The 26045-nt window shown below is 39.9% G+C and overlaps 10 protein-coding genes across 10 annotated transcripts; 2 read left to right on the forward strand and 8 right to left on the reverse strand.

Annotated features, from left to right (window-relative positions):
• Window positions 1-13: 13 nt before the first annotated feature.
• REV3 (Rev3p) lies at window positions 14-4777 on the reverse strand (the record flags this gene model as incomplete). The annotated part of the gene is made up of 1 exon (XM_043192152.1): window positions 14-4777. One exon carries the CDS (start codon window positions 4775-4777, stop codon window positions 14-16), a length of 4764 nt encoding a protein of 1587 aa, XP_043048447.1.
• Window positions 4778-5981: 1204 nt separating this feature from the next.
• PBS2 (mitogen-activated protein kinase kinase) lies at window positions 5982-8758 on the forward strand (the record flags this gene model as incomplete). Its single annotated transcript, XM_043192153.1, has 2 exons — window positions 5982-6012; window positions 6480-8758. The coding sequence occupies 2 exons, from the start codon at window positions 5982-5984 to the stop codon at window positions 8756-8758; spliced, it is 2310 nt and encodes a 769-aa protein (XP_043048448.1).
• Window positions 8759-8848: 90 nt separating this feature from the next.
• Window positions 8849-10546, reverse strand: ELP3 (Elongator subunit; the record flags this gene model as incomplete). The annotated part of the gene is made up of 1 exon (XM_043192154.1): window positions 8849-10546. One exon carries the CDS (start codon window positions 10544-10546, stop codon window positions 8849-8851), a length of 1698 nt encoding a protein of 565 aa, XP_043048449.1.
• Window positions 10547-10804: 258 nt separating this feature from the next.
• Window positions 10805-11626, forward strand: KQ657_001357 (uncharacterized protein; the record flags this gene model as incomplete). Its single annotated transcript, XM_043192155.1, has 1 exon — window positions 10805-11626. One exon carries the CDS (start codon window positions 10805-10807, stop codon window positions 11624-11626), a length of 822 nt encoding a protein of 273 aa, XP_043048450.1.
• A 125-nt stretch (window positions 11627-11751) lies between these two features.
• KQ657_001358 (uncharacterized protein) lies at window positions 11752-13227 on the reverse strand (the record flags this gene model as incomplete). The annotated part of the gene is made up of 1 exon (XM_043192156.1): window positions 11752-13227. The coding sequence occupies one exon, from the start codon at window positions 13225-13227 to the stop codon at window positions 11752-11754; it is 1476 nt and encodes a 491-aa protein (XP_043048451.1).
• A 431-nt stretch (window positions 13228-13658) lies between these two features.
• NOG1 (putative GTPase) lies at window positions 13659-15590 on the reverse strand (the record flags this gene model as incomplete). Its single annotated transcript, XM_043192157.1, has 1 exon — window positions 13659-15590. One exon carries the CDS (start codon window positions 15588-15590, stop codon window positions 13659-13661), a length of 1932 nt encoding a protein of 643 aa, XP_043048452.1.
• Window positions 15591-15961: 371 nt separating this feature from the next.
• Window positions 15962-17059, reverse strand: MNN9 (mannosyltransferase complex subunit; the record flags this gene model as incomplete). The annotated part of the gene is made up of 1 exon (XM_043192158.1): window positions 15962-17059. The coding sequence occupies one exon, from the start codon at window positions 17057-17059 to the stop codon at window positions 15962-15964; it is 1098 nt and encodes a 365-aa protein (XP_043048453.1).
• Window positions 17060-18659: 1600 nt separating this feature from the next.
• Window positions 18660-19310, reverse strand: CAM1 (translation elongation factor EF1B gamma; the record flags this gene model as incomplete). The annotated part of the gene is made up of 1 exon (XM_043192159.1): window positions 18660-19310. The coding sequence occupies one exon, from the start codon at window positions 19308-19310 to the stop codon at window positions 18660-18662; it is 651 nt and encodes a 216-aa protein (XP_043048454.1).
• A 155-nt stretch (window positions 19311-19465) lies between these two features.
• KQ657_001362 (elongation factor 1-gamma) lies at window positions 19466-20903 on the reverse strand (the record flags this gene model as incomplete). Its single annotated transcript, XM_043192160.1, has 2 exons — window positions 19466-20508; window positions 20702-20903. The coding sequence occupies 2 exons, from the start codon at window positions 20901-20903 to the stop codon at window positions 19466-19468; spliced, it is 1245 nt and encodes a 414-aa protein (XP_043048455.1).
• A 290-nt stretch (window positions 20904-21193) lies between these two features.
• AHR1 (Zn(II)2Cys6 transcription factor AHR1) lies at window positions 21194-24112 on the reverse strand (the record flags this gene model as incomplete). Its single annotated transcript, XM_043192161.1, has 1 exon — window positions 21194-24112. The coding sequence occupies one exon, from the start codon at window positions 24110-24112 to the stop codon at window positions 21194-21196; it is 2919 nt and encodes a 972-aa protein (XP_043048456.1).
• Between the last annotated feature and the right edge of the window lie 1933 nt (window positions 24113-26045).

Genomic DNA, 26045 nt, shown 5'->3' on the forward strand with positions numbered 1-26045 from the left:
TCGGCAATTCGCCTCAATGTTCATTTATAGCTTTCAATATTGCTTCCTGGTTCTTTAAATGAAGTTGATATTGATTGGATAGTTTGAACCGACTATAGTATTGGTTACAGCCAATGTTCACACATTCATTATGTAATTCACCTTGTTGGCTTCCAATATAGTTATTATGGTTGCAGTGGAATTGAACACAAGATTTGCAAGTCAAATAGCTTGTTCTCAATTTCACACTCAATTCTCTTGATCTCCATCCAAGTTCTCCACTGATAAGGTTGCCCTTTGAAAGGCATTTGTTACAGAGGACTGTTTCTTGTTCGAGTTGTCTTAGTTGGTTCCCACAGAACAAACAATTATTAATGGTGATATTACCAGACAATTTGCCTAATTCATTGGTAGCAAATGGATTTCCTCTAGTGAGCTTTGGAAGTTCATTATACCAACTCTTTATATCCGCTCCTATGAGGTTGAATATTCTCTCTAATGGTGGTATAAGTACTCTGGTGATATAGTAGTCATAATCAAGCATGAATGGTGTCTTGGTAGTGTAAGAGTTTAAGAACTCTTCTGGAGATATGGATCTGTCTTTGACTCTTGGTTTGGAAGAATCCTTAATCACAACGTAAGGTATTCTCTCTTTATACTGTGGCTTGGATTGTGGATCGTTGGCTACCTTTCTTTCGGCAACTATTGCCCCAGGAGGGAGGTATTTCCGATTTTTGTAAGTCCCATACCTTACTTCTTTAGCAAAGGAGAAATCAGAGATGTTGATCTTATTATCGCTAATTTTGGAGAACTGAAGCTTAACAAACTGTTTCACTTGTGAAAGGTTTTTGGTTTCAAATAGGATTCGAAGGGCTCTCTCCACAAGTTTCTGCTGAGCCGGAATCCCATCTCGTCTAATGGTTTCAATACCTTTAGCATCAAATTTGGCCAATTTCTGCGATGCCAGTTCATAACTGTATCCAACGTATCTTTTCTTACTTAGAAGCACACATGGATGGTACACTTTCTCAAACTTCAATTTAATGGGGTCTGGGAACTCATTGGTGATGTAGGAAGCAATATGTTCACCTATTTTAAAGGCATCGTCTATGGATTTCCCAGGTAAATACACAAATAGTGAGTCTGTATCTCCGTAGACCACTTTAGCCCCAAAATTACCATCTTCGATCATGTTAATGGATTTCGTTAGTATTTCTCTTCCTGTTGAGACTATGGCATCTGCCACATCTGAGTTGGGCATTCTCCCACTGAAAGTAGCAGAGGTATACCCATAAGTGACATTAGCAGTTAATTTCAAAGCCAACTGTTTAGCGTTGAAAAGTTTTAGTAGCTTATCGTCATCGTCATCTTTGCCAATTTGCTTCATGACATTTTTCAACCGTATTCGGGCATCAAGAATCTCTTCAAGCATTTTAGCAAGTACAGACTTCCGAACTGTACTATTAACCCAAGCATATCCATTTGGAGATATGACAATGCCATTTTCATCATGTAGTTTCTTTAGCAACCCAGGTTCAATGGGATTGTGCTTCAAATACCCAACACCATTTTTATTGACATCAAACCCATACAATTTGCCTATCAAAGTGGAAAAGCAGTAGTTATAGGCAATCATGATGGAGGGATACAATGATTGAAAGTCTAGAACAAGTAATGGAGACTTGTAGAAATCAGACATGGGCTCCAAGATAAGAGGGATGCATTCCAAAGCTCTCATGTGATGAACTTGATTCTTTGACGGAGAATTTAATAGGTAATTCTCCAGTTTGGTCAATCGACAGAGAATAGACTCGATTTTGTACTGTGATCCTCTATAGAAATTGGAATTAAAGTCAATTCCAATCAACCGTGACTGTTCCACGTTCCTGGTAATCAATTCCTGGTTGCTCAAGAGTTCCAAAGACAACAGGATCCTATTGAAATAGTATTCTAGTCCAAAGGAGATTTGGGACAAACTGGAGCTTTCAAGTAGTTCGGTAAGGGTCTTATTCAGTAGTCGTGGAACCGTATGGTTTAATAAGTGGTAAGTTGCATTTTCAAGGGAATAATCGGATAAACTGGCTTCCTTCCTAAGAACTCTCCATATATTCAATGTATGACGTCCATTAATGTCAATAACAGACGTATGAGTATACCCCCATTTATCACCAAACTTCCCATTGGCTTTAGACTTGGACCGACTTAACCTCGGTAGTAAATTCACGTCATAAACTTCTCTAAATCTCTCAATCACATAGCCCCAGGAGTTACCATTGATTTCGTATCCAGAAAGAATGTCCGGATCAAAGTCGTCCACCAATTGACAGAATCTCTCCACCATTTTGGGTTCAGACTGGAACACATCAATATAAATATTATCCGAAAAGGACAAATGTTTTATGGTCTTAAAGATCTTGGTCATCAAATAACTGGTAATGGTGCTTTCATTGTGATACACCAATACTCCCCGTTTCATCTTCAGTGTGGGGAACATGCTGTTAGCATCATCGAAATTGTAAAACATAAAGGCAATGGAGTTGGTCTTGAACTTGGGTAAATAATCATTATGAGTGTTCACATGAATCTCCAAGATCATATTGGTTAGTTCCTTAAACCCATCGTCATGGGTCGTTGATTTCAGTCGATCTGGATGATAAGAGTATTTGAATTTGGAGCTCCTGCTTGCTCTTTGTTTGATCTGACTCTTCCATTTAGTCAACTCTTCCAATTGCTTCTTTTCTTCCACTTCAAACCAATGGGAAACTTCTTGTGGAGACGGTGGTAAGGGAAGGTATTGCCATTGGTTAAAGCGGTTATGATTACTGGTTCTAACCCGGTTCTTTCCCTTCAATTGCTTGCTTATCTCCTTTGAAAATGGCATCCGAGGGATGCTTTCAGGGGTCCGTAAAGGTACATTGACCCTCTTTGAGGCTAGAATAAATGGCTTCTTTGGTTGATCTTCAGCACAATCATAGAAAGGATCGACATAATCCACTCGGGGGACCCCCATTTCATCCATAGTGATATCAAATTGTTCATGATCCTTTCGTAAATCTATTGGAACGGGATACAGCCAGAATGAGCCCTTGAGATCAACATCAAAAAGTGGTTCTGGTTCACTGGCTGATGCTAAGGCAGTGGAGCTGTCTCTCTGAACAGTTACCCTGCCAAAATCTAATACTCCTTTTGATGTCCCTACAGACTGGGATACTTGAGACTGGGATAATTTCTGGGATAATTGTCGGAGGATGCTATCATCGATATTGATGTCTTCGACCTCGTGTTCTTGGGTTGATGATTCAGCGAGGTCATCTAGAATGTGCCGTAATTGGGAATCACCAAGCATTTTAATAGGACTGCTGGAGACGTCATTCATTTTAATAGGACTGCTGAAGGGACTGCTGAAATTGTCACGTCTTTTTATCGGACTGCTGAAACTATCATGTCTCTTCATTGGACTGCTGGACACATCATCAGCTTCACTAAGCTTATTTGAGTCATTGCTGTCTAAACGTGGTAGTAATTTAGTGTTATCATCTTCTTCATTGTAATCACTTTCAATCACTCCAACTGAAGCTCCCTCGTCGTGTTCCTCTTCCTCTTGCACTTCCTCTTCCTCTTGCACTTCCTCTTCCTCTTGCACTTCCTCTTCCTCTTGCACTTCCTCTTCCTCTTGCACTTCCTGTTCCTCTTGCACTTCCTCTTCGTTCTGCACCTGTTCCTCTACCAATTCGTTCACCAACGCATCACCAAAAGAAGAACTTACTTCTACAGTCACCGTGTTGATGTCAATAAATAATTGACTATAGTCCAGCCACATTACCAAATCACTAAAGAACGACAATTCCACGGTCGCTCCCTCTTGGCTTTGAATGCTTGTAAGCTGGAATAGAGTAGGAAGTGCCTCTTCGTTCTTCTTGATCTCCAGCAGAATAAAACCATCCTCAGTACCATTCAATCTAATTGCATACTGTAATAATTCATCGAGCTCCGTCTGGTTGGACCAATACGTCTGACTGACATCACCGTAATAGCCAGTATTGATGCTTTGAGAAGATTCAGTCAACCCTCGGGCTTGCTTCTGGAATAGAATCTCGTTCTGGAGCTGACTCAAAGACGACAAATACGCTAGGGGTTTATCCAGCTGCGTCTCGGACTCAAGTGATTCATGGGAGTTTCTCTCTTTAAGTAGTGTTCTATTGAGGATGTCTGCAGCAGTTATATCAATTTCTACCACGGAACGGCCCATTCGAGGATACGAATCGCTTCTTAAGACATTATGGGAATTGATATACAGTTTAAGATCCTGCTGTAGCTGCTGGAACTGTGAACCAGAGAGAACTCCTTTAACAGCCACGGGAGAACGGAAGTAGCATTTCTGGATGTTGATGTAGCCACAACCATACAAATTGTAATCAGCCATGAACTGTAAGAGAGACGGGATATGAGTCTCATATAAATTAACCTTCTTACCAAAGAACTGGGTGTTCGTATTGAGCATATTTGTTAGTCTGGCCTTATAAGTCGGTGATAAAAATGAAACCTTCCACACCTTCTTATACCCCACACTAAACCCGTAGATCAGAGCAGCTCGACAAAGGGCCACCGATGCAATGTACTTTCTAGATGAGTCTTTACGGTTATCACTATCTTTGTTATCATTGTTATAGTACTCTTCTTCTTCTTCTTCTTCTTCATCTTGTGCATTGGCCCTGCGTCTCTTGAACGAGGTGGCTAGCTCCGATTCCAACTTGGATGTTAGCTCCGAAACAGACATATCCACATGGTCAATGAACATGTATGGAAACACATTGTGAACATGTATGAGTGTTGGTATAGTTAAATCCAGGGTCGTCGCCATATAGCCATACAACCGGATCACGGGAACTTGCCGTGAAACTCCGTGAAGACAGTCCAATCGCAGAGGTGTAGTCTGGTACGCATCATAGTCGTTTATTTGAACTCGTATGCAGTCATTGGCACCCATAGGAACAATAAATCCATTTCATTACAGATGGGATTACAGGAGTAAAGAAGTGTTTAGCATTCATTACAGATGATGGTTATAATTAAGATACATCACGTGATAAACATCACGTGATAAGACCTCTTATCAACGTGATAGTTTATAATGGTCTTCGACTGCAACATGGAACAATTTATGCTATTAGCTAATCCGTGTGTCTATACAACTTCTTGGTTAGATCCTTCTACTAACCACGTCGCTATAATAGCAATAATGAATGAAGAACTCAAAGACGTTACACAAGGTATTCTTCAGAAGGCCGCTTCCCTTTCCTGGAATGGCCTTGCATATGTGGAGAACTGAATCTATTGTCGATTATCTAAGTCAAGATAAAAATAGATAACAAATGGGGAAGGCCGACATGGCTTCCCCTTCACAAAATGTTCATTGCGTAGACGAGAAACGGCTTCAACTCATTGAAGACCAGCCATTAGTGCCTCTTGAAAAAGACAAAGACAAAGACAAAGCGCAAGGCAGCACTTCCTTCTAATAATAGACTGATATTGACTTTGACTGTATATGCCAAAGGTATCGCGATAGGTAATACAAATAACATGAAAATAGGGTAGAGGTCATTTCAATCTATAGGAATTCAATCCCGTTAAATTGAGCCACGCCTGTGTATAGACCCTTGATGGAAAGCGGTTGCACGTCATAGAGCACAAGCTTGACTGTCTAAACCGGAGAATTATATTGTATTATTATTCCTGAGTGCTGGAATTCAGAAGTGCTCAAGTAAATTTAGAAGCAAAGCAAGAGAAGTACTGCAAATAGTAATCGTGGTGTTAAGGCTAACATGGGTCCGTACCTGAGTTCCATTGATTACTTGCAAAAAAACTTTCATCAGATTCATCATGAATTGGGTCGTGTGTTATATATTGTGTATAACAATATTGTGTGCTATAAATAATTTGTTTACGTTAAACTACATAGTAGTAGTGGTTAATAGTAACATAGATTCTACAACTGCAATCGTATGCGTTATGTATCGCGTATATTTACGACGAGTAAGTACTGCAATGTAAAATTATTCTTAACACATTCCACTTCGTAAACGGGGGATATACATAATTCCCTACATGGCTCATACTACCATAACCCAATTGTTAAACAAGTACAACCACCAAAGTCTTCTGCTGTTAAGCCTCGTCCGCCTGTATATACAAAGGAATTCAACTATCGGAGGAATATCTGACTGTCAAGTCCTTGTATTTTACCTTGTACCTCGAGGCCACATGCAGTCCAGGGCGTACCCGGCGCTACCATGTCCGTGTGAATGCATAAGAATATAATTAGTGGACGAGAATCAAAAGATTTAACCATACTATTACTATTGACTACAGTGGAAGAAATTTTACATACATTCATACATACATGTATACGTAAGCTCACACATACACATACATTCACAATCTATGCATAAGGTGTGCATGCAAATAATTCGATTGCATTAAGTTAAGTTTGTATCCGTAAGTCCACACTATTGCTAAGACAAGACAAGCCACTGAACAAGCTAAAGTTACTGCCTCCATTATGTCCGAAAACATATCTGCAAGATTCGACAAGATGTCGCTTGACAAACAAAATGAAGCCCGATCGCCCAACCAATCCTCCACGGCCTCAGTCCTGACTCCGTTGAATCCAATGCTACATGCTCGACTCCGGGCCTTCCACCAGAATCGAACTAAGCAAAGTCCTAACGAGTCGACTCCTCCACAGGAATTAGACGAACACCTTAATAGAGGAAAGCCTTTGCCTTCCCTCCCCCCCGCTGATGGCACTAGAAGTCCTGACGAACAACAACCCGGACTAATGAATCAGATTCGGTTCCAAAAGCAACAAATCCGTCAGTTGCAGCATCAACAGGCTCAACAAGTTCAACATCAACTCCAGGAAGAAGACGATCTAACAACGCTGAAGCAAGCTACATCATCCACATCAACTACATCCACCACCTCCAATTCACCGTCAACTACTTCTTCACCATTTCAACTTGGTACACCAACCAATGGGATCCCTCCCGTGCTTCCTACGTCCGCTGTATCTCCTCATATATTTGCTAGACTCCCCAACAATTCTACCACCACATCGCCCAAGCCGTTTGAGTTGAATCCCAAGGGGTCTATTGCCCGAAGAAGAGGTAAAGATAAAGATCTCAAGGCAGCCTTTGATCTTGCTAGCCCCTCCAATGATTCTTCTGAGTCGTCTCTCACTCTTTCATCCCATGAGCCTTCCCTGGATACTTTATTATTATCGTCATCATCAATAACTCAGGTCACACCGGATACTTCTGGAACAGGAACAGTAGGGGGTAACAAAGGGTTGCCTAACAATATCAAGTCTTCCGAAGAGTTAATTCGAAAGATATCGTTAAGAAAAGCAAAACCCAATTTAAAGCTCAATCTCGATGAGTTACTGGGGGGTCCCATTATCACTTCACAATCATCCACTGCCACAACAACCTCCACTTCAGGAGGGTCTTCAATCGGTGATCAGCATGAATTGGGTGCACAGTTTGGTGGAGACGACCAGCAACTACTGGCATCACAGGCAGCTTCATCTTCGTCCTCGAGAAACGGATCGGCTACGTCCACCAATAAGCCGCAACTCCATGGGCTTTTCGCCAACTATTCCAAATACGTTGATATCAAAAGTGGGTCCCTTAACTTTGCCGGTAAGGCGTCCTTGCATTCCGAAGGGGTGGACTTCCTGTCTGGGTCATCGTTCAGGATCTCTCTGGACCAATTGGAGTTTGTGGAAGAGATTGGCCATGGGAACTATGGAACAGTCACCAAAGTCTTACATAAACCTACTGGGGTTCTTATGGCCATGAAGGAGGTTCGATTAGAATTAGATGAGACCAAATTCACCCAGATCTTGATGGAATTGGAGATTTTACATAAATGTGATTCTCCCTTCATTGTGGACTTCTACGGTGCCTTCTTCATTGAAGGTGCTGTCTACATGTGCATGGAATACATGGACGGATCCTCATTGGACAAAATCTATGGGAAGCATGGCATAAAAGACGAAGCATGTCTTGCTTATATTACCGAGTGTATTATACGAGGATTGAAAGAGTTGAAAGATGAACATAATATTATTCATAGAGATGTTAAACCCACCAATATTTTGGTGAATTCAAATGGGAAAGTGAAACTATGTGATTTTGGAGTTAGTGGGAATTTAGTGGCTTCATTAGCTAAAACAAATATTGGTTGTCAATCATATATGGCTCCAGAGAGAATCAAATCTTTAAATCCGGATGCTTCTTCTTATTCAGTCCAATCGGATGTTTGGTCCTTGGGGCTAACTATCTTGGAAGTGGCTTGTGGTCATTATCCTTATCCTCCAGAAACTTATAATAATATCTTTTCCCAATTAAGTGCTATAGTTGACGGAGAACCTCCAAGTTTAGATTCCAAAATGTTTTCTAATGAGGCCCGGATGTTTGTTAAATCATGTTTAAATAAGAAACCAAGCATGAGACCTTCATATGGTTCATTATTAAATCATCCTTGGTTATTGAAATATCGTGGGAACCAACCTCCAATGGCTACTTATGTTCAGAGCAGTTTGAAGGAACAATTAGATAAGAAGCAAAAGGGTGAATTGAGTAGATCCAATAGTATGAATGGTAGTCTGATACCGTCTACAACTCAAGCTCAAATTCAAAGTGTTAGTGCGTTGTTGAATAATAAAGTGGTTAAAGCACCAGCTTTACATAGAGGTGGGTTGCCGAAAAGACAGTAAGCGTTAAGAAGACGTAGTCTTTTGTATGTATACGGACTTGAGAGTATACGGACATAAGAATATATGGACATAAGAACGACTAACGTCTTCTCAGTGCTCTTCTTGATGCTCATTCAACCACTTTGACATAAATGGCCCATCTAAATGATACCCCAATTTAGCATAATAGTTCCGAACACCAACTCCAGAGATAACACTAATCTTTTCAGAACCATGTTCTTCCCTTGCAATTCTAGCAGCTTCTTCCATCAACAACGTTCCAAACCCTTGATGTTGAAACTTTCTAGGGTCTCTGGAATGCAATGGCACCACCGATCCGTATACATGCAATTCCCGTACAATTGAGGTGGGTTGTTGTGTGAATTCCTTTCTGAAGGTATACTTTTTAGAAGCCTTTCTTAATCTTAAAAGTCCAATCAAAATGTCTTTCTTTGGATCTTCATATGAAAGAAACGTTTCCCAGCCTCCATTAGCATAATAATCTCTTCTGATTAACTCAACTTGATCAGGTATAACTTTATGATGAACCTCTTGAATCCCCACTTCTCTGGTTCTAACATCACGACATGTGGTACCAAAATCTTTCATTCTACCTAAAGCCAATTCTCTTAAATTCCCATTCTCCACCCCCGAGGTGACCAATGGCATGGGGATATCTCTTTGAACACGATATATCCGAGTCCAAGGTGGAACTAATGCTAAAATCCGAGCCACCAAATCAATTAAATCATTAGCATTATAAGATTTGTATAGCCCTTTCTTCCATAATTCATATAATCCTGTTCCTCTTATAACCAATGTCGGATAAATCTTCAACCCGTCTGTTCTGAACGCCGGATTATCAAAATATTCTTTGAATTGTTCCAAATCTCTTTCCATACCAACATTGGGCAAATCAGGCATCATGTGACTCACAACCTTATACCCAGCATCTTTGGCAACTGCAAAGGATTCACACACTGCCTTAACAGTGTGTCCTCTGTTGGTATCTCTAGCAACATCTTCATAAACAGATTGAACCCCAATCTCCAATCTGGTACATCCATACTTCAACATATCACTAAGATGAGTGCTGGTACAATAATCAGGTCTTGTTTCAATGGTTATCCCCACACATTTAGTCAATGATTGTTGAGAGAACTTGATACAATCATCTAATGACGTCCCCGTGTATCCAGACAACGCATTATGTAATTGGCCAATAAACCGCTCTCTATAGTCGACGGGTAATGACATGAATGTCCCTCCCATAACAATATATTCCACCTTATCAATAGAGTGGCCCAATTGTCTCAACTGTTCGACTCTCCCTCTGGCTTGTTCATAAGGGTCGTACCTGGCTCTGATGGCTCTCATGGACGTAGGCTCGTAGCCTGTGTATGATTGGGTAGAATACTCAAAATCAGAGTCTGGTCCACCAGGACAGTACACACAAATGTTCCCCGTATAGGCAATATGAGGACATCTATGAGGCTTACACATAACAGCAACCACTGCTATCCCCGATGCTGTTCTTACGGGTTTGGCCTTTAATTTCGGAATCAAATACTTTTTATACTGGTCCGGAATAGACAGAATGATATCCGTTAACCGAGGCTGTTGTTTAAGCTTATACTTTTTGGCATAACGTATAATTAATCCATTCAAGTTGATATCTTTACTACTCTTTAAGGACGACACAAGTTCAAGAGAAATATCCCCACAACATTGGAGAAACCGCTCCTTCTCGGGAGCAAGCTTCTGTTTCCCCGGCTTCTGTTTCCTTCCAACAGGTTCTGCTGATGGCATCGTGTTACTGTGGCTCCTATTAGTATGATGATGATGATTATCCGTAGTATCTTTTCACGACAGGAGGGTCATCTCAAATAGTCGTGTTTAGTCAACCATATGTCGTTGTATTAGCTAATAAAACTTCTTCTATTGCCTCTTGTGGATGTATGTCTTTTTCTTACGTAATCGAGGTTCTTTCACCGACTACTAAATTTTTCACTTTAACAACCTTATTAGATCCAGATTAGTTACCCTGTACAAGATCAACTCTGAGCCATGTTGAAAATAGGATTGAAGCCGGTGGGCATGCGTCTTGCGCAGACCCGTCCAAGACTTTCAGCAATCAGATTGGCCAGTTCAAAGGCCTCCAACCAAAATGAACAAGTTGCAGATGTCTCCAAGATGCCTTTAAAGACCGTACCAGTTTTAGCCAAATTCTACGTCCCCCCCGAGCTTCTGAAGGCCCCCATACTGAAATGGTTTGGTCTTATACGCCGTAGAATGTTTCTCTTTTTGGTTAACACCATGCAAGTCAGACGGTTCAAGAGTGAGACCAAGTTAAAGGTCACCTTCAATGATTGGAAGGAAGAAGCCATTGAAAAGTTTGTCAAGACCAACAAGGTGTTTGCCAATGCCTGTAACGCTCCCTTAGAGAAGCGGGCCGGTATTATAGAAGATGGGTTAAGGTTCACCTGTGGTCAATTCATGGAAGGAATCTTAAAGTCCAGAGTTGCCCGGTTCCCAGTTAACTACAAGCTTAAATGGGAATTAGTTGATGTGATGACCAACCCCAAGGTTGAAGGGTTCTATGTGATTCCAGACACAAACGATGCGTCTGCTTTGATTCAACTTGTGGTCAATGTCACTACCAAACAGAAGGTGACCGTTCAAAAGCCTGGTAACCAATTGGAAGAGAAGGAAACCATTTCCAATGATCATTTGGTCTATGGAATTGACCCCTTCAGCAAAGAAATGTACTTCATTGGTAAGCTCTTCCCCAGTGGGTTGGATGAAGGTGTCCATCCTGATCCTGATGGATCAGTAGCTGACCAATTAGCTTTCAGTAAGAAGGCTGCGGATATCTTCCGGTCAGAGTAAGAAGTAGAGTCATTTGTAAATATAAAGAAAACAATTTGTATATAATCATATAATCCATTTAATGTCTAAAGTCAGTCTTTTAGGTCCAGCCTGCTTAGGTCCAGCCTCTTTCGGGTCCTCTTGTTTCAGTCCATGTGAAACACATCGTTATCAGGGTGCCCAGTCTTTTCATATTCTTCCTTTAACGATTCAAGATTGGGTCTGGAGAAAAGTGTGCCACTTTGGCTTCTTGAATCTCTTCGTTGTTGTTCCTTCGGACTTAAGATCAAGTTCCCAAGCGAACTGGGAAGCATATCTTCTTCGTAGATGGCAGACTCCGATTCCCCGTCCACTGGTGAGTCACAGATACCCCCATTAATTTGTGGGAGGTACAAAGAATACGAACCGTACGTCGGTGATGTTTCTTGGAAGGAAGAAGGTTGAGATGAGGAGCCTCCTCCATAAGAAGTAAGCCCAAGTCTTTGTTCAAATACGTTGTTAAAAGACTTGTAGGAGGTATTATTGATATAATTTGGAGAATGGAATGACGATTGTGACGAGGTGGATGTAGCCATGGGGAAAGACGACATATTATTAATCGATGAACTGGAATAATTGGTAGGTGGTGTAGCATTGCTGGTGGAATAAGACCTTATAAGCGTTGGACTTGGTAATTGTGTAGAAGACAGTTGGAACCCCGTCAGTTGGACTCCTATGGATGTCAGGTGGCTAAAGACCGAGTTCTGGGTATATTGAGCGTTGGTGTTGATGGGATGTTGATTTGAGTCATGGAAGTTACCTTTGCTAAGTACATTATTATTAGACTGGAAAGTGTAGTCTCTTTCCTTAAAATAATAGTCTGCATCATAAGCATTAAGGTTCGAAGAAGAACGACGTGTGAATGGAGAAACATACGACGCAACGCACGAATGTTTGGCGACCGCTGAAGCTGAGTTTGGAGTAGAAGATGGAGTTGGAGTTGACGAACTTAGAGCAGCAGAAGCACCGGCACCAACAACAGACTCAACCCCATTGGAAATATGGCTACTGCTTCCATCGAAAACTATAGTGGCACCGCCAGCAACAGGCCCAGGACTTGGACCCAATGAATTATTATTGCTAATACTATTATTAATATTGTTATTATTGTTATTGTTATTAGCAGCAGTCGTAGTACTGTGGTTCAGTTCACTCTTTGGAGGAGAAAGTGAAATCAAGTTCCGAGAGTTAACCTTTGTTCCATCAGGTAGAAAATGGGCCAACGCACACTTCAAACCAAACTTACAATTACCCTTCTGAAAGTACTTGCACGGTAACTTATCAGCTGCCAAGGTCCCATCAAGATTGTGGGAGAAGGGACACGAATTACCCGCTTGGCAAATCCCTTGTTTGTAGAACTTGCAGGGAACATGACTCAAGTTCTTATTGGAATTAGACCCATTACCGGCAGACCCATTGTGGTTATGGCTGTGGTTATTCCGTTTGCTATGCCTCGTGGGGGTACCATTACCAGCAGGCAACAGCGACTCGAGCGCCGTCAAATCAAACGACATGGGGTTGGTGGCCGAGGAGTTTCTCTTAGGAGAGTTCCCTTTGGGATAAGGGTGTTGTAGCACATTCATGATGAGTGCCGATGAATCCTGTGCAGTTATTCCTAGGTCTTCACTATCGTATTTATCAACACGTATATCAGGAGTAGTAGCGTCTTAGTGTAGTAGTAGTAGTAGTAGTAGTAGTAGTAGTAGTAGTAGTAGTAGTAGTAGTAGCTTGTATAGTCAATCAAAGCCTCTTAATGTTATCTTTGGGAGCAGTGGTTCTTATCGTTGAGCGTTGAGAACCCCCAATCCTTATCGGAAATGGTGACACAAATAACGTAAGGATCTGCAAACTGTGGCAGTACATACAGGATAGAATATGAGCATGAATTTGGCATACTACAGTTGCGTCTTGTCTGCACTTTTCGACGTATTTGTCATCACGTCGACGTACATATGAGTCCTCCACTATCACCTTAAAATTTTCAATTATTAAATGCATATACAAACAAATTACTTCAACGTCTTTGAGTCTCACCAATGCCTCTCTTCCCACTGAACAAATGCTTAGGCATCGATGTACCAATATGACGATCAGATTCACCTTGTCTGGCTTGTCTGTTTCTTTCTCTTCTTTCCATCTTGGCCATCTTATCAGTGTGGCTTCTCAATGAACCATCAGCAACACCACCAGCACGACGATCAGGTTGGTTAACAGGAGTTCTTCTCTTACCAACTCTTTCCTTACGTTCTGTTTGTTGTTTCTTCAAAATATCAACACCGGATAATTCCTTCTTATCATTATGCTTACCTGATTTTCCTGTTCTCTCCTTCAATGTGGTGGTATCATGACCCAAGTTGTACATATGTTGTTCCATTTCTTCAAAAGTCTTCTTTTGTTGATCTCTGGGCATAATGGCCTTATTCTTCAATGCCTTTCTGTTTCTTGCATCGTTAATCATCATCTTTTGTTTGTTTCTGATCCATTGGGCCTTTTCTCTAATGTCTTCAGTCTCTTCATCTTCAAGCTCAGAATCAGAATCATAAAACCCTTCAGCTTCTAATCTTTCTTCTTCGTCTTCTAATGCTTGCAACTTGGCAGCAATATCAGCATCCAAAAAGTCATAAACATTCTTACCATCCAAAAGTTCAGGCATAACATCATTCTTCCATTCATCATCTTCCAACAAATAGTTGTCCTTCAAATTGACATTAAACACACCAGCACCACCATTTTCAGCCTCAATGTCTCTGGCCAATAACCTTCTGTTGGGGTCAGAAACATCATATTTGGTTTTATCATCAAACCCTTCAGGTGTAAAAGCTGGTCTTTCAGCATCATCTCTGGCTTGAGGTCTGGCAACATGAATCTTGTTCAACACATTGTTAACTCTAGCAGAACCCTTCAACTTCTGCTCAACACGAGCAGTTAATAACTTTTCGCATGCTTGGTTTCTAACAGCCATCACATTGTCTTCGTCTTGACATGAAGTGTGCATGATTTCTACACCGGGTAAATCGTACAAGGTTTTCAACAAATCTTGTTTCTCTTGAGCCAAATCTTCAGCTTTAATGATATCAGCCTTGTTCATGACAACCATAACAGACTTGTTGGCAAACAAAGGTTTGATAGAGTTGAACAATTTAACTTGGGCTTCAATAGAGAACCCACACTGTTCGGATAAATCCATGAAATATAAAACACATGATCTTAAATGAGCAATGGCATAAATGGATTGCATTTCAATGTTATTCATATCTTCTGTTGGTCTATCTAAAATACCAGGAGTATCAATGGCTTGGAATCTCAAATATTTATAATCAAAGTGACCAACATATAAGGATTTAGTGGTGAAAGCATATGGTTGAACTTCAACATCAGCCTTAGTAATGCATCTAAGGAATGAAGATTTACCAACATTGGGGTATCCACAAATAACTAAAGTTCTTGTGTTTGGATCAATACTTGGCAAACGACCCAAATGTTGTCTAACTTGTTCCAAATAAACCAAAGGATCCTTCAACTTCTTGGTGATAGTGGCCATTCTACCTAAAGCAGCTCTTTTCAATTGCTTACATTGATATAAACTTTGACCAAACTTCAATAATCTCACATAATCTCTACTAACTTGTTCAATCAAAGTCTTAGCTCTACTCACAGCAGCTAAAGAAATCTTATAATGGTTCTTTTCATACAAAGTATCCATCAAATCTCTATGGAATGGATGAACATCATTAATATTAGGGAATCCTCCTAAAATATCAGTAAACTTTTCATTAAATCCATCAGCAGTAAACTTAACCTTTCTCATGTAAAACGAACGTATACGGGTGATCTTGAAACCAGGTCTAATCACGGTAGGTGTCTTTCTTTGAGTACGGTTAAGTACTATATCCAATAAATCATTGCCATTTGGCACAGTAGGGATATCCTTCCAAGTGAGTTGCATCTTATTATGTGACTTAGTTAGCGGTTTTCAAGCGAAAAAAACGGACTCAAACGATAAGCTGGCTTGAACAACACACAGCAGAGAGTCAGAACGTTTACTAATTGAAAGAAGTAACGATAATAAACCTAAAGAAGCTGACGATAATATATTAATTAATTCATAGGAATTTTTTTTAGAGGGCATCTCATCGCATCTTTTGTGTAATTATTTGTTGGTAAATGCACGTCTGTATTTTGGTAAAAGAACTCATGAAGGTCTACTACCATGTCTTTACTGAGTCTCTACGATATTGTACTGTACTAGACAGTATACTATGTTGTCACACATGGTATGTTTAATTAGAACATATAAATGAGGTCTTACTATAAGCATTACTCATTATAATGGTATACCAAGTAATTAGGCAACCCCACAATGGAATAGCCTAATCTCTTGGCCATTTTAGCAAACCCTTCAGTTTCAATTAAATGATAAAAGGGGAATGAAGGGAACATAGCACCATCTCTATGAACATCGGCCTTAACCAACAATGCACCACCTCCAACACCATCTAAAGGCATTTCCGTATGAAGATCACCCTTTGGATCGTAGAAATGGGCCATTAATGGTCTATAAGTGGCCAATTCACTATATCCTTCAACGATGATTTCATCATCTTTCAAAGTTTCTGCCAACTTCAAGCCTTCTTCTGATTCAACCCAGTTGTTGAAATCATAGGGTCTAATGTCAGGTTTCTTAGTTTCAGCATTAATAAACCGTTGATAGACATTGGCCGATACAATGGGTTTATCATGTTTCATCATATCTTGAATCAAAGTAGTGGGTGATTCAACAATATCAGCATCCATCCATAATACCCATGAAGTAGAGGGTGAAATTGTAGAGAAAACCAAGGAGTTTCTAGCTAAAGCCATCATTGATCTTCTTTGCTTTTGAACCTTCAAAGCATGTCTTTCCTTTTCGCTTTGATCTTCCAAAGATTCAGTGTCTTGTCTCAATAAGGTTATTTTTTTATACTTGGCAGCTCCCGGAGTAGTCTTGATGGCATTTTCCAAATCCTTCATGGCCTTATCCCCTTCAGAAGTTCTGGGGAAGATGAAACCCAAGCTCAATAATGCATGATCGTACAGTAACTTGTTGATATTCTCCCAGTATTCTGGTACAAACTTGGACATGGGAGTTAAAATAAGAACCTCTTCCTTCTTATTCAACCCATCTTTTGTAGCAGTCAACTTATTCAAGTCGTAATGACTGATATGGTCCTTTGGTAAGTTTCTAAGGATCAAAGAATCCTTCTTCTTGTGATCAAATATGCTGTTCTTCTTAGTGTAACTGTATTGGCCATTCTTTGGTTGAGTTCTACCATTTGAAAGAAACAAGTATAGCACCACTAAAAGAGTAAGAGGAGCCAATACCACTAATGGCTTTCTTCGTATGGTTCTCACGATACTACTTTTGGTCATTGCCATGATGTTAGGGTCTGATTTACTGTAGTGACACGTCTGGACAGTTTGGGCTCAGTGAGTTTCAAAGGATTTCATCGACTGAATTTTTTGTATACGTTTTTAAAAGTCGTGTGCTGGCTGGGTTTATTTGGCCACGACTTTTAGACCAGCCTATAGGGTATGACGTAGTAAAGCAAGGTAACGTAGAGAGAAGTACAGTAGAGTAAAGTAAAGTAAGGTGAACCATCTCTTCCATGTCGTTTAAATTGTCAGATTCATTTATTGTGCTTGAAGGTATATAATACTTGGTGAGTAGGAGTCCGTAGTAATTTATTGCGAGAAAGTGTCCACTTCTCACAATAAAGACAGGTTGGTGCGAACAGTACTGAATTCGTTGGAGACAACGTTTAATTGTCGTCTTAAGCACTTATGTCGTTATCGATGTCTTGAAATTGAAGCAATAGCGGAACAAAATTACACTTCAATGCTAGATTTGTAGTGGCATGGTCATTAGATTGATGGTCATAGTTTATATTAAATGGCAAAACACTCGATACTTGCTGGTTGTAGTCTATAGATCGTTGAATTATAACATTCTACTAATGATTATCTACTTAGTCAAACTGCACTTATAGAGACCTATTGAACGCATTCTACGTAATAATTATTTAGTTAAAGGATCAATGTTTGGAACTTGAGTCTCAGCTAACGAAACCGGTAGGAAAACCTGCCTGTTTACCTCAGCCTCGTGAATTCTAACATACCATTTGGTGAAAGCAGGGTACTGGTTCTTGACATCAACGTTCTAGAGTTTGCCTATTGCAAGTGGAGCCAAAGATCTTAACTTTGGATTAACGAATAAAGTTCCCAAAGAATTAAAAAACGAATGTCGTGGGGGTTGTAAGAGATGATAAAGAATTGAAATAACAATCTTCTTCATGCTTTCTTTGTATTCTAGTCAGTGGCCCGTGTACTTAATGTGGAGAGAATTAATTTCGCAGCCAAATCACATCACCATTATACAAGACGACGAGCCACAGTTTAATTGAAATTTCATAGCTATCAAAACCCAACGAAACATCTACATGGGTTTCATATGCCGCATAATGGACATTGAGCCGTGTGCATTCGGCTGCGAAAGGTGTTTATTATTGCAACATCAATTGTAATTGTGGCTGCCCAAGAGCGAGCATAGCATACACTGGTGTCCAGCCAGTGCTGAACAACTCGTTGGGTAATCATGCAGTCCTACAAGACAGAAAAGTGGAACTGATTAACAAAGATCTCGTTCATATTATTCATGTGCTTATAATTTCTTTTGATAATGGTTACCGACGTCCGACCACTGATTTCCACGCGGATATCGCAATAGACAGTAGTGGGGCCAGCATCAAGTGATTCGTCTATCATTTGAGCTGTATTCATGTGCAATCCATTGGAGAAATATTGAACCGGAAGTAACCAACGGAACTTAATACTTTACTCTTGTACCCTCTCAGTGGTACTACTTCCGATATATTCTACCAGACGTCAATACTACGGTTGCATAGCATTATCTCAATATCATTAACATACAAAATATTCCTACGGATTTTATTGAATAAACTCGATCATACACTTTTAATCAGATCTTTGGTGGTACATTCTCATACTTCTTGTCGACCCATTTGAATTTCCCCATTACCTTAACCACGTCTGGATCTTCCATAACTTTAGTGAACCAACGACTGACAAAAGGGTGGTCCAGTCTCCAACTGCTATCGAAGAAGTACTCAAAAGCCTTCGACAAGATCACCGCGCAAAAGAGATCAGCAATTGTAAATGTGTCCCCGACCAAGTACAACGACTTACTCAATTGGGCTTCATAGACTTGAGCATATCGGCCCAACCACTGCAAATCATCGTCCACCTTCTTCTTATCATAGGGAAGCATCCCAACGAGTGGTTTGAACGCATCAATGGCTGTCAAGACATCCAGATTCGTAAAGCTCATCCACTTCAAGATCTCCGCATGCTCTTCCTTCAGACGTCCTAGTAACGCACTACGTTCTCCATCGCCTGCTTGCACCAAGTAGATGGTAATAGCAATCACTTCATGAAGGACAAGATCACCATTGGGCCCGATAAAACAAGGGATCTTACCCAAGGGGAAGTGCTCTGCGTAACGTGGATCCTGTTGTGTGCTCGACTCAACATCCAACTTGAACTTGTTTATGACGACTAGCGGAGGGAACGACCTAATTCTGTCGCTCACGAAAATAGTTCCCAACGACATTTCTACAACAACGAAAGGTAAAAGAAATGAACCGTCAAACAGAAGCACTGAAAAATTTGTAGTGCCCTTTAAAAATGTTGGTCGATATTCCAATAGGGGTAATTATCACCAATACATGTGATGTAATAAATTGCTTTCAAGTTACTACACAAAATCTATTTGAATACCTTACCATCAGCAATCTCCTTCTTCTCACCGTTAACAATGACTGGCTCATCCCAAGCAAACATGTTTTCAATAAACTTCTTGTCGTCTGGGTTTTCGGGATTCAACTTGGTGTAGTTATAAGTATCCCAATCAGGAGCAACATCAAAGGCTGGAGCGTATTCTTGACCCCTGACCAAGAAAGCACCAGTGATACCGTTGTCATTGTCAACACCGTACACAACTAAACAACCAAACAAGTACTTGGTGGAAGCAGATAATCTGGCAAAGAAACCACCAATTTGGTTGTTGGTCATAAAGGTCTTTTCCAATTCCTCGTTGTACTTGTAGTCAAGCTTCCACATGGACCATTCCTCGGGGTTCCATTGGTTTTCCCAAAACCATGGAATGGCCTTGGGTCTCGTGTCTTCGTTAGAGTAAACTCTCTTCCAGTTATCCAAAGGATTGGCAGCCTTACCCAACAATTCCAATGGGTGTTTTGGCTTCTTTTCTTCAACTGGAGCATCGTCAACTTCGGCAGCAGCCTTGGGAGCAGCGGCTTGCTTCTTCTTTGGAGCAGCAGCTTCCTTTGACTTTTGTTCCTTCTTTTCCTTGTTAGCAGGAACTAAGGCTATCTTCTTGGCAATGAACGGAACATCACCAACAATGTCCTTCAAGATTGGCAAGGAAACAATAGTTCTAAACCATCTAGCAGTGTTAGGGTATTGCTTTCTCCATTCAGCATCAAAAAAGTTTTCAAAAGGTCTCACAAGTAAAGCAGCAGAAAACACATCAGCCAAGGTAAGACGTTCCCCAACCAAGAAGGTGTAGTTCACCAATCTGTTCTCATAAATTTGCGAGAGTTTAACAAGTTGATTATAGTTGTCTTCAACTACCTTCTTGTTGAAAGGAACGTCTCCTCTAATAGGCTTGATAGCATTAGCAAACGCCACAAGAACCTCAGAGTTGGTGAAAGACAACCATTTCAAGATTTCAATGAAATCTCTTTGGGTCTTACCCAACAAAGGAGAGTTTTCTTCAGCTTGTTGAACCACTAAAGAATTTACCTGTTAGTAAAATTGAACATGTTTTGAAATATTGACAATGTTTGGTTAATTGTGTTGGTTTTCAGATTAAAATTCTCGACATAGTTTATTAAGACAGGGATAACTGTATAATAATTGAAAAGATCTCTCATCATATAGACTCAATTGCCATTTTCATTGATCACTTTCGATAATACATACAGTTGATGGTGATGGGAATCACTTCATGTAATTTAAGACCCTTAGGACCAATGAAGGCAGGGATCTTAGCAATAGGGAAGTTCTTGGTGTACAAGGGATCTTCCTTATCGGAGATCTTCACGTCCAAACCATAATGCTTAATGATAGCCTTAGGGGGGACAGATCTGATTTGTTGAGTGGCGAATAAAGTACCAAGAGACATTATTGTATACGTTAAGGAAGAAGAAGGGGTCTGTTAATTTATAGTAGGTACCTGGTTATTCAAATGGAAAATTTTTCAGCAAGTGCGGGTAACCCCAACAAGTGTTCTTTTCTATAACAACAACTATGATTTACATCACTATAACAACCTCCACAACAACCTCCCTAACAACTACAGATACAGTACAAGAGTGCTTCTATATGGTGCAGTACTCTTGTACTTGAAGAAATACTTCTATGTATCTCTTACACAATCAATAAGAATAATGAATATATTACTATAATGAATACTTATGTCTGAAGAAGCCAGCTATAGTTTCTTTCCCAACGTAGTGCCAAATCTGATTCTAAGAAGGAATCGCTAAGGGCTTGAAACACACCCACAATCTTCTTTTTGTAAAAAGTAGACGATGTTGGCTCATCCACCTGATTAGCAACTATGCTGTTCATGTAATTTGTAAGTAGTCCCATACTCAATATGCGATCATTGGGGAGAAGTGCCGTACCATCTTTCCCTGTATAGTCGTATCTATTGAGTCTATGGGGATTGAACAAATCATTAACTGAACCGGACTTAATTCCGAGCTTCTCGTTTAGCAATGGCAACACTGGTGCTGCATCATGGTTTTTGGTGGAGTAAATCTTTTCTGTTTCAGCCAATAGAGCATTATTAGTATCACTTTTATTGTGCATCTCAACCTTAATATTGGAACTAGTAGTCTTATCAATGAATTTCTCTGGATTTAGAACTTCATAATGATACCGTATGACTTTCCAGATAATTTCTCTTAGATTGGAGGCATCTGAATTATTCCCTTCCTTTTGGTTTATGAATGTTTGACAATGTGAAAACCCATGATAAAACGTCTTGAGGTTTTCTATTTCAAACAGATTCAAATTGAAAAGGTAATATAGATTGTTACTAGCATAATCGTAGACAATCTTCCATTTGGAAGGACCCTTATCGTCTATATTATTAAAGTCCATTAGTTTCCGATTCGCCTGCAAGTATTTTAGAAGAAAGAACTTCAAAATAGTTACAGAATACATGGCACAAACCTTCATAACACCGATTTCCGTAGTTTTTTTGGTATCATCAATAGTAGTATTAGCAGTAGTAGTTGTAAAAGAGAACTTATTGTTCAAAAAGATCAACTCACATAAAATAGCAAACAACTTCAATTGATTGTTAATAACTGTAACTGAATAAGTTCCAATTTGCATCAGATAATTGGTTAATTTGATCTGAAACATCAATAGAATCAAAGAAATGCTTATCAAAAGTTGAAGAACAAGTATATCCAATGATTTACCCTTCAAATTCTTATTGAGGATGGGCTGCTTTGTATTGGGATCAACACTATCAAATATCTTATCAAATATACTCAATTGGACTTCTATAATTGATTCTAGTCGAGGATTCCCACTACTACGAGAGCAATTAAGAAGACATTCAAGTAAGAATCCGTTATTATTTTCAGCACGCTCTTGAAGGCAATATGGGGGTATAATTGACTTCCATACTCCTTTTTCGTTAAACATGTCTAACAACCAATAGTATTTCTCATCCTCCAAAACTTGTAAATACTTTTCGAAATCTTCTTGCCATCCAGGATATGTTGGATCAGGCTTGATCCAAGACCCAGGAGCACCTGATCGGGTGCTAGTTTCTCCTCCGGAAGAAGTGCCCACCAACCCGGAGGAGAAACTAAAATCCGGTGCTTGTTGATACGACTGTCTGTTCGTAACATCCCCTCCAAAGTTGGGTTGGGGGATAGTCATAGTATCAACATTCAGTGGATTCTGCGCCAATAAGTCTGGGGGCATAGTGGATGTTGGTGGCATAAAACTACTACTACCTGGAGCTTGTAGTGAAGTCCTGATATCAGCATTACCAGAGTTTGTTATTAGCGAAAGATGTTGGGGTGGTGTGAGCGATTGTGGATGGAATGATGCTGGGAATTGTTGAACTTGAGGAGTTTCTGAAGGGCCTTGCGGTATATCTTCAGGATTATGATATCCCAGTGGTGAATACTGAGGAGCCATTCTCGCGATTCTGTCTGAACTATAATAGTGCTGTTGCGGTGGGATTGCAGTATGCATAAGTTGGTTATTGCTATTAGTGTTGTGGCGGATGGATATTGGCCGTAATCCAATAGTGTTCGAATGACTGGGGGTGTTTGAAACCTGGGCATTGGAAGAAAAGTAGTTATCATAATTTGAATGGTGTCCATCCAATGCTGGCTGGTAATAAGGAATGTGTTGAGAGGGGCCAGGACCGGGACCAGAGGGTGGTGGAGGTGGTGGAGGCGGTGCTGGCGCCGGTGTAGCTCCAAGGGAAGCCCGTGAGATTTGATATGGAATATTCGAAGGTTGAGGAACGGGCCCCTGTTGGGGTCTTTGAGAAGGGGGGCACCCTTCACGATATTCCATGTGCTTGTAATACGGCTGTTGGTGTTGGGGATCACGATATGAATGCAGTTGTTGAAGATACTGTGTTGCATCTGAATTTCTGTAAGGAAAAGTAGATTGATCTTGTTGTGGAGCTGGATGTCTCATGGGAGCAATGTAGGTTTGCATCAAGCCATAATTTTGACCATGGGTATCTTGTGATGTAAGTTGGTACGAATGATACTCGTTTCTTGTGGAATCTATATGAGTTGGAATGGTTTGTGGTGGAGGCATCAACTCGTATTCAGAAACAGGATGGAAGGAGGCATTGATATAACCTTGAGATCGGTGACGAGTTGTAGGCAGATAGGATAGTGATCTGGACAAGGTTGTATTTGGATAGGAGGAATTGGTGGTGGAACTGGTGGAGGATGATGATCCTGTCAGAGGCGGTAGTTTTGCATTGTAGGCATTCATGTCCCGTTGGAAATGGAGTTTACTTAGTTCTAAATCTTTCTTTGAATGGAGTCGAACATATGGTTCATATTTCTTATACCCATCTTTATAAAGTGAAGCAATAGTTATGGATTGGTCCAATATTTTATGGGATCGAGAGAGTAACTCTCTGTCATAAAATTGACGATGATGATATTCTGAAACATAAGCACCGAACTCATTGGGTCCAGATGATGATGAGGATAGGGACTTCTTTGGGTTATAAATGGTGTATTGAGTGAAGTTAAGTCTGATTCCTCTGTAGCACTTTCTTTTTGAACGTAAACAATTGGCGCAAACCGGTTGCTGTTCATCACATTTCATGTGACGATCTCGACACGTCAAACATCCTGATCGGGTTCTTGTTCTTTTTATTAGGGGGTTAAGCTTTCTCTTTGCCATTTCATCTAATTCAATTACAATACAAAGCGAGACGCACGCCAGCGACTAGATCAATGGAAGGAAATTATTATTATAATTTTTTATTATTAATGTTATTATAACAATGGCTGGTACCTGTGAAACATTAACTGGTGAACAAAGGCGCTGAATGGGGGTACACCTCTAGTAGTGTCATGCAATCGCACGAAATGGTTAAAGAAACGAAAAGGACGGTTAATTGAAAGTCAATTGAGTTAATGAAACTTTTGGTTATGGTGGTTATGAGATCAAAAAGTACAATCTTTTTGTATAATGGTGCGAGGATAAGGTGAATGAAACAAGCTGGAGGTGTGTGTGTGGGGGGGGGGGGGAAGGAAGGGAGATTGTAGGAAAGGAAAGAAGGAATGCTAAGACACAATATAGCAATGATAAAGATGATTCGAGATGATGGAGGAATCAAAATAGTATTGTATATGAAATCAATTTTTAAAAAATGAAAACTTTGATTGCTTGTAGATCTGTTTAGATCAGTTCACAAGGAAAAAACTGGATCAAAGTTATGAAACAACTGCTATTTGATGACTACCACTAATGGTGTAATATAAGAAGTCAATGAATGCGTGCGGCGGGTTTTCTGGTGGTGGTACAGACACTGACAGGCGGAAGGGACTAACAAACAAAGTAACTAACAATGTAAATCACCAACCTCAAAGATGTAACTATGATGGTAGCACCCACAATGCGGATCAAGCGACGTAGAACGGTCTTATCCGATACTATGTTCTAGAATAAAATTCAAGATCAGATGAATGATCTAGGTAAAGAAAAATATCGAGTGAGGATGGGTGCAATTCTTGGATGAATTGTATAAATAATATCAGCAAGACAAACTTTCAACACAGTAATTGAAAAGTTAAATAGATTAGGAGAGAAATGAATGAAATATAATGTTTAGAACACAATATAATATTTTTTACCCCTTCTGAATGAAGTTCCTTTTGGAAGTGGTAATAAATGATTTATGTAAAGCTTTGAAAAACTCAAAATCAATGTTATGTTAAAGCAAATCACGCTGATTAAAAGTACAACGGTTCTTCTAGGTCTATTCGTACCCGTGGCGGAGATGTTTTCATGAATGCCAGGATTGGAGTTCAAGTGGAAAAAAGGTATCCTAGATTCCTCTATATATTCAGTTTCGTTTTTTTTTTTATTTTTTTTTTTTTAGTTTAGTTTATTTTATTTTGGCGCACCTCCACAAAATTTCTTACACACGAAACTGTCAGGAGTTGTTATTTTTTTTTATGCAGCCCCTCTTTTAGAGATGAAGATTTAAAGAACACTCGGTTTTGGTATGATAATAAATTCCTTTTTCTTTTTGTCTATGATTAATGGTTTGGCCTAATTTTTATTTTGTCGCTTGTTCCTGCTTTTCCTTAGCTTACATTATTTCAGTATTTTTTCACTTTCGTATGTTCAGGAGTAGTATTATCGTTATCAAACATCCTTCATCTAGTGTTTCTTTATTTACCCCTAACGGCTGCAACAATTGGTATCAAATAACGCAGACAGACAAGCCCTCAACCAAAAGATAATAGGGAACCTCCACACACTACAAGCAACCAATTGACCTCACGCCAACAAAGGATATTCCACAAACTAAATGGCAACCGGGCCTACATGAAACATCCATATTTCTTAAGTCAATAGCTTTTAACTCATGGATGGTTTTCACCCGAATCGACCAATACGATATGAAGTAAGGAAATCAGGTTTTGGTGGTCTGGTATGCCCATCTTACACAAACTGCATTAAAACATGATGTACGTTCGAAATAGGGTTGTAGTGCTTTTGTTTTCTTGTGTTACATGACAACACC

This window comes from Scheffersomyces spartinae (genome assembly GCF_019049425.1).
Source record: "Scheffersomyces spartinae strain ARV_011 chromosome Unknown scaffold_15, whole genome shotgun sequence".
NCBI lineage: Eukaryota > Fungi > Ascomycota > Pichiomycetes > Serinales > Debaryomycetaceae > Lizanozyma > Lizanozyma spartinae.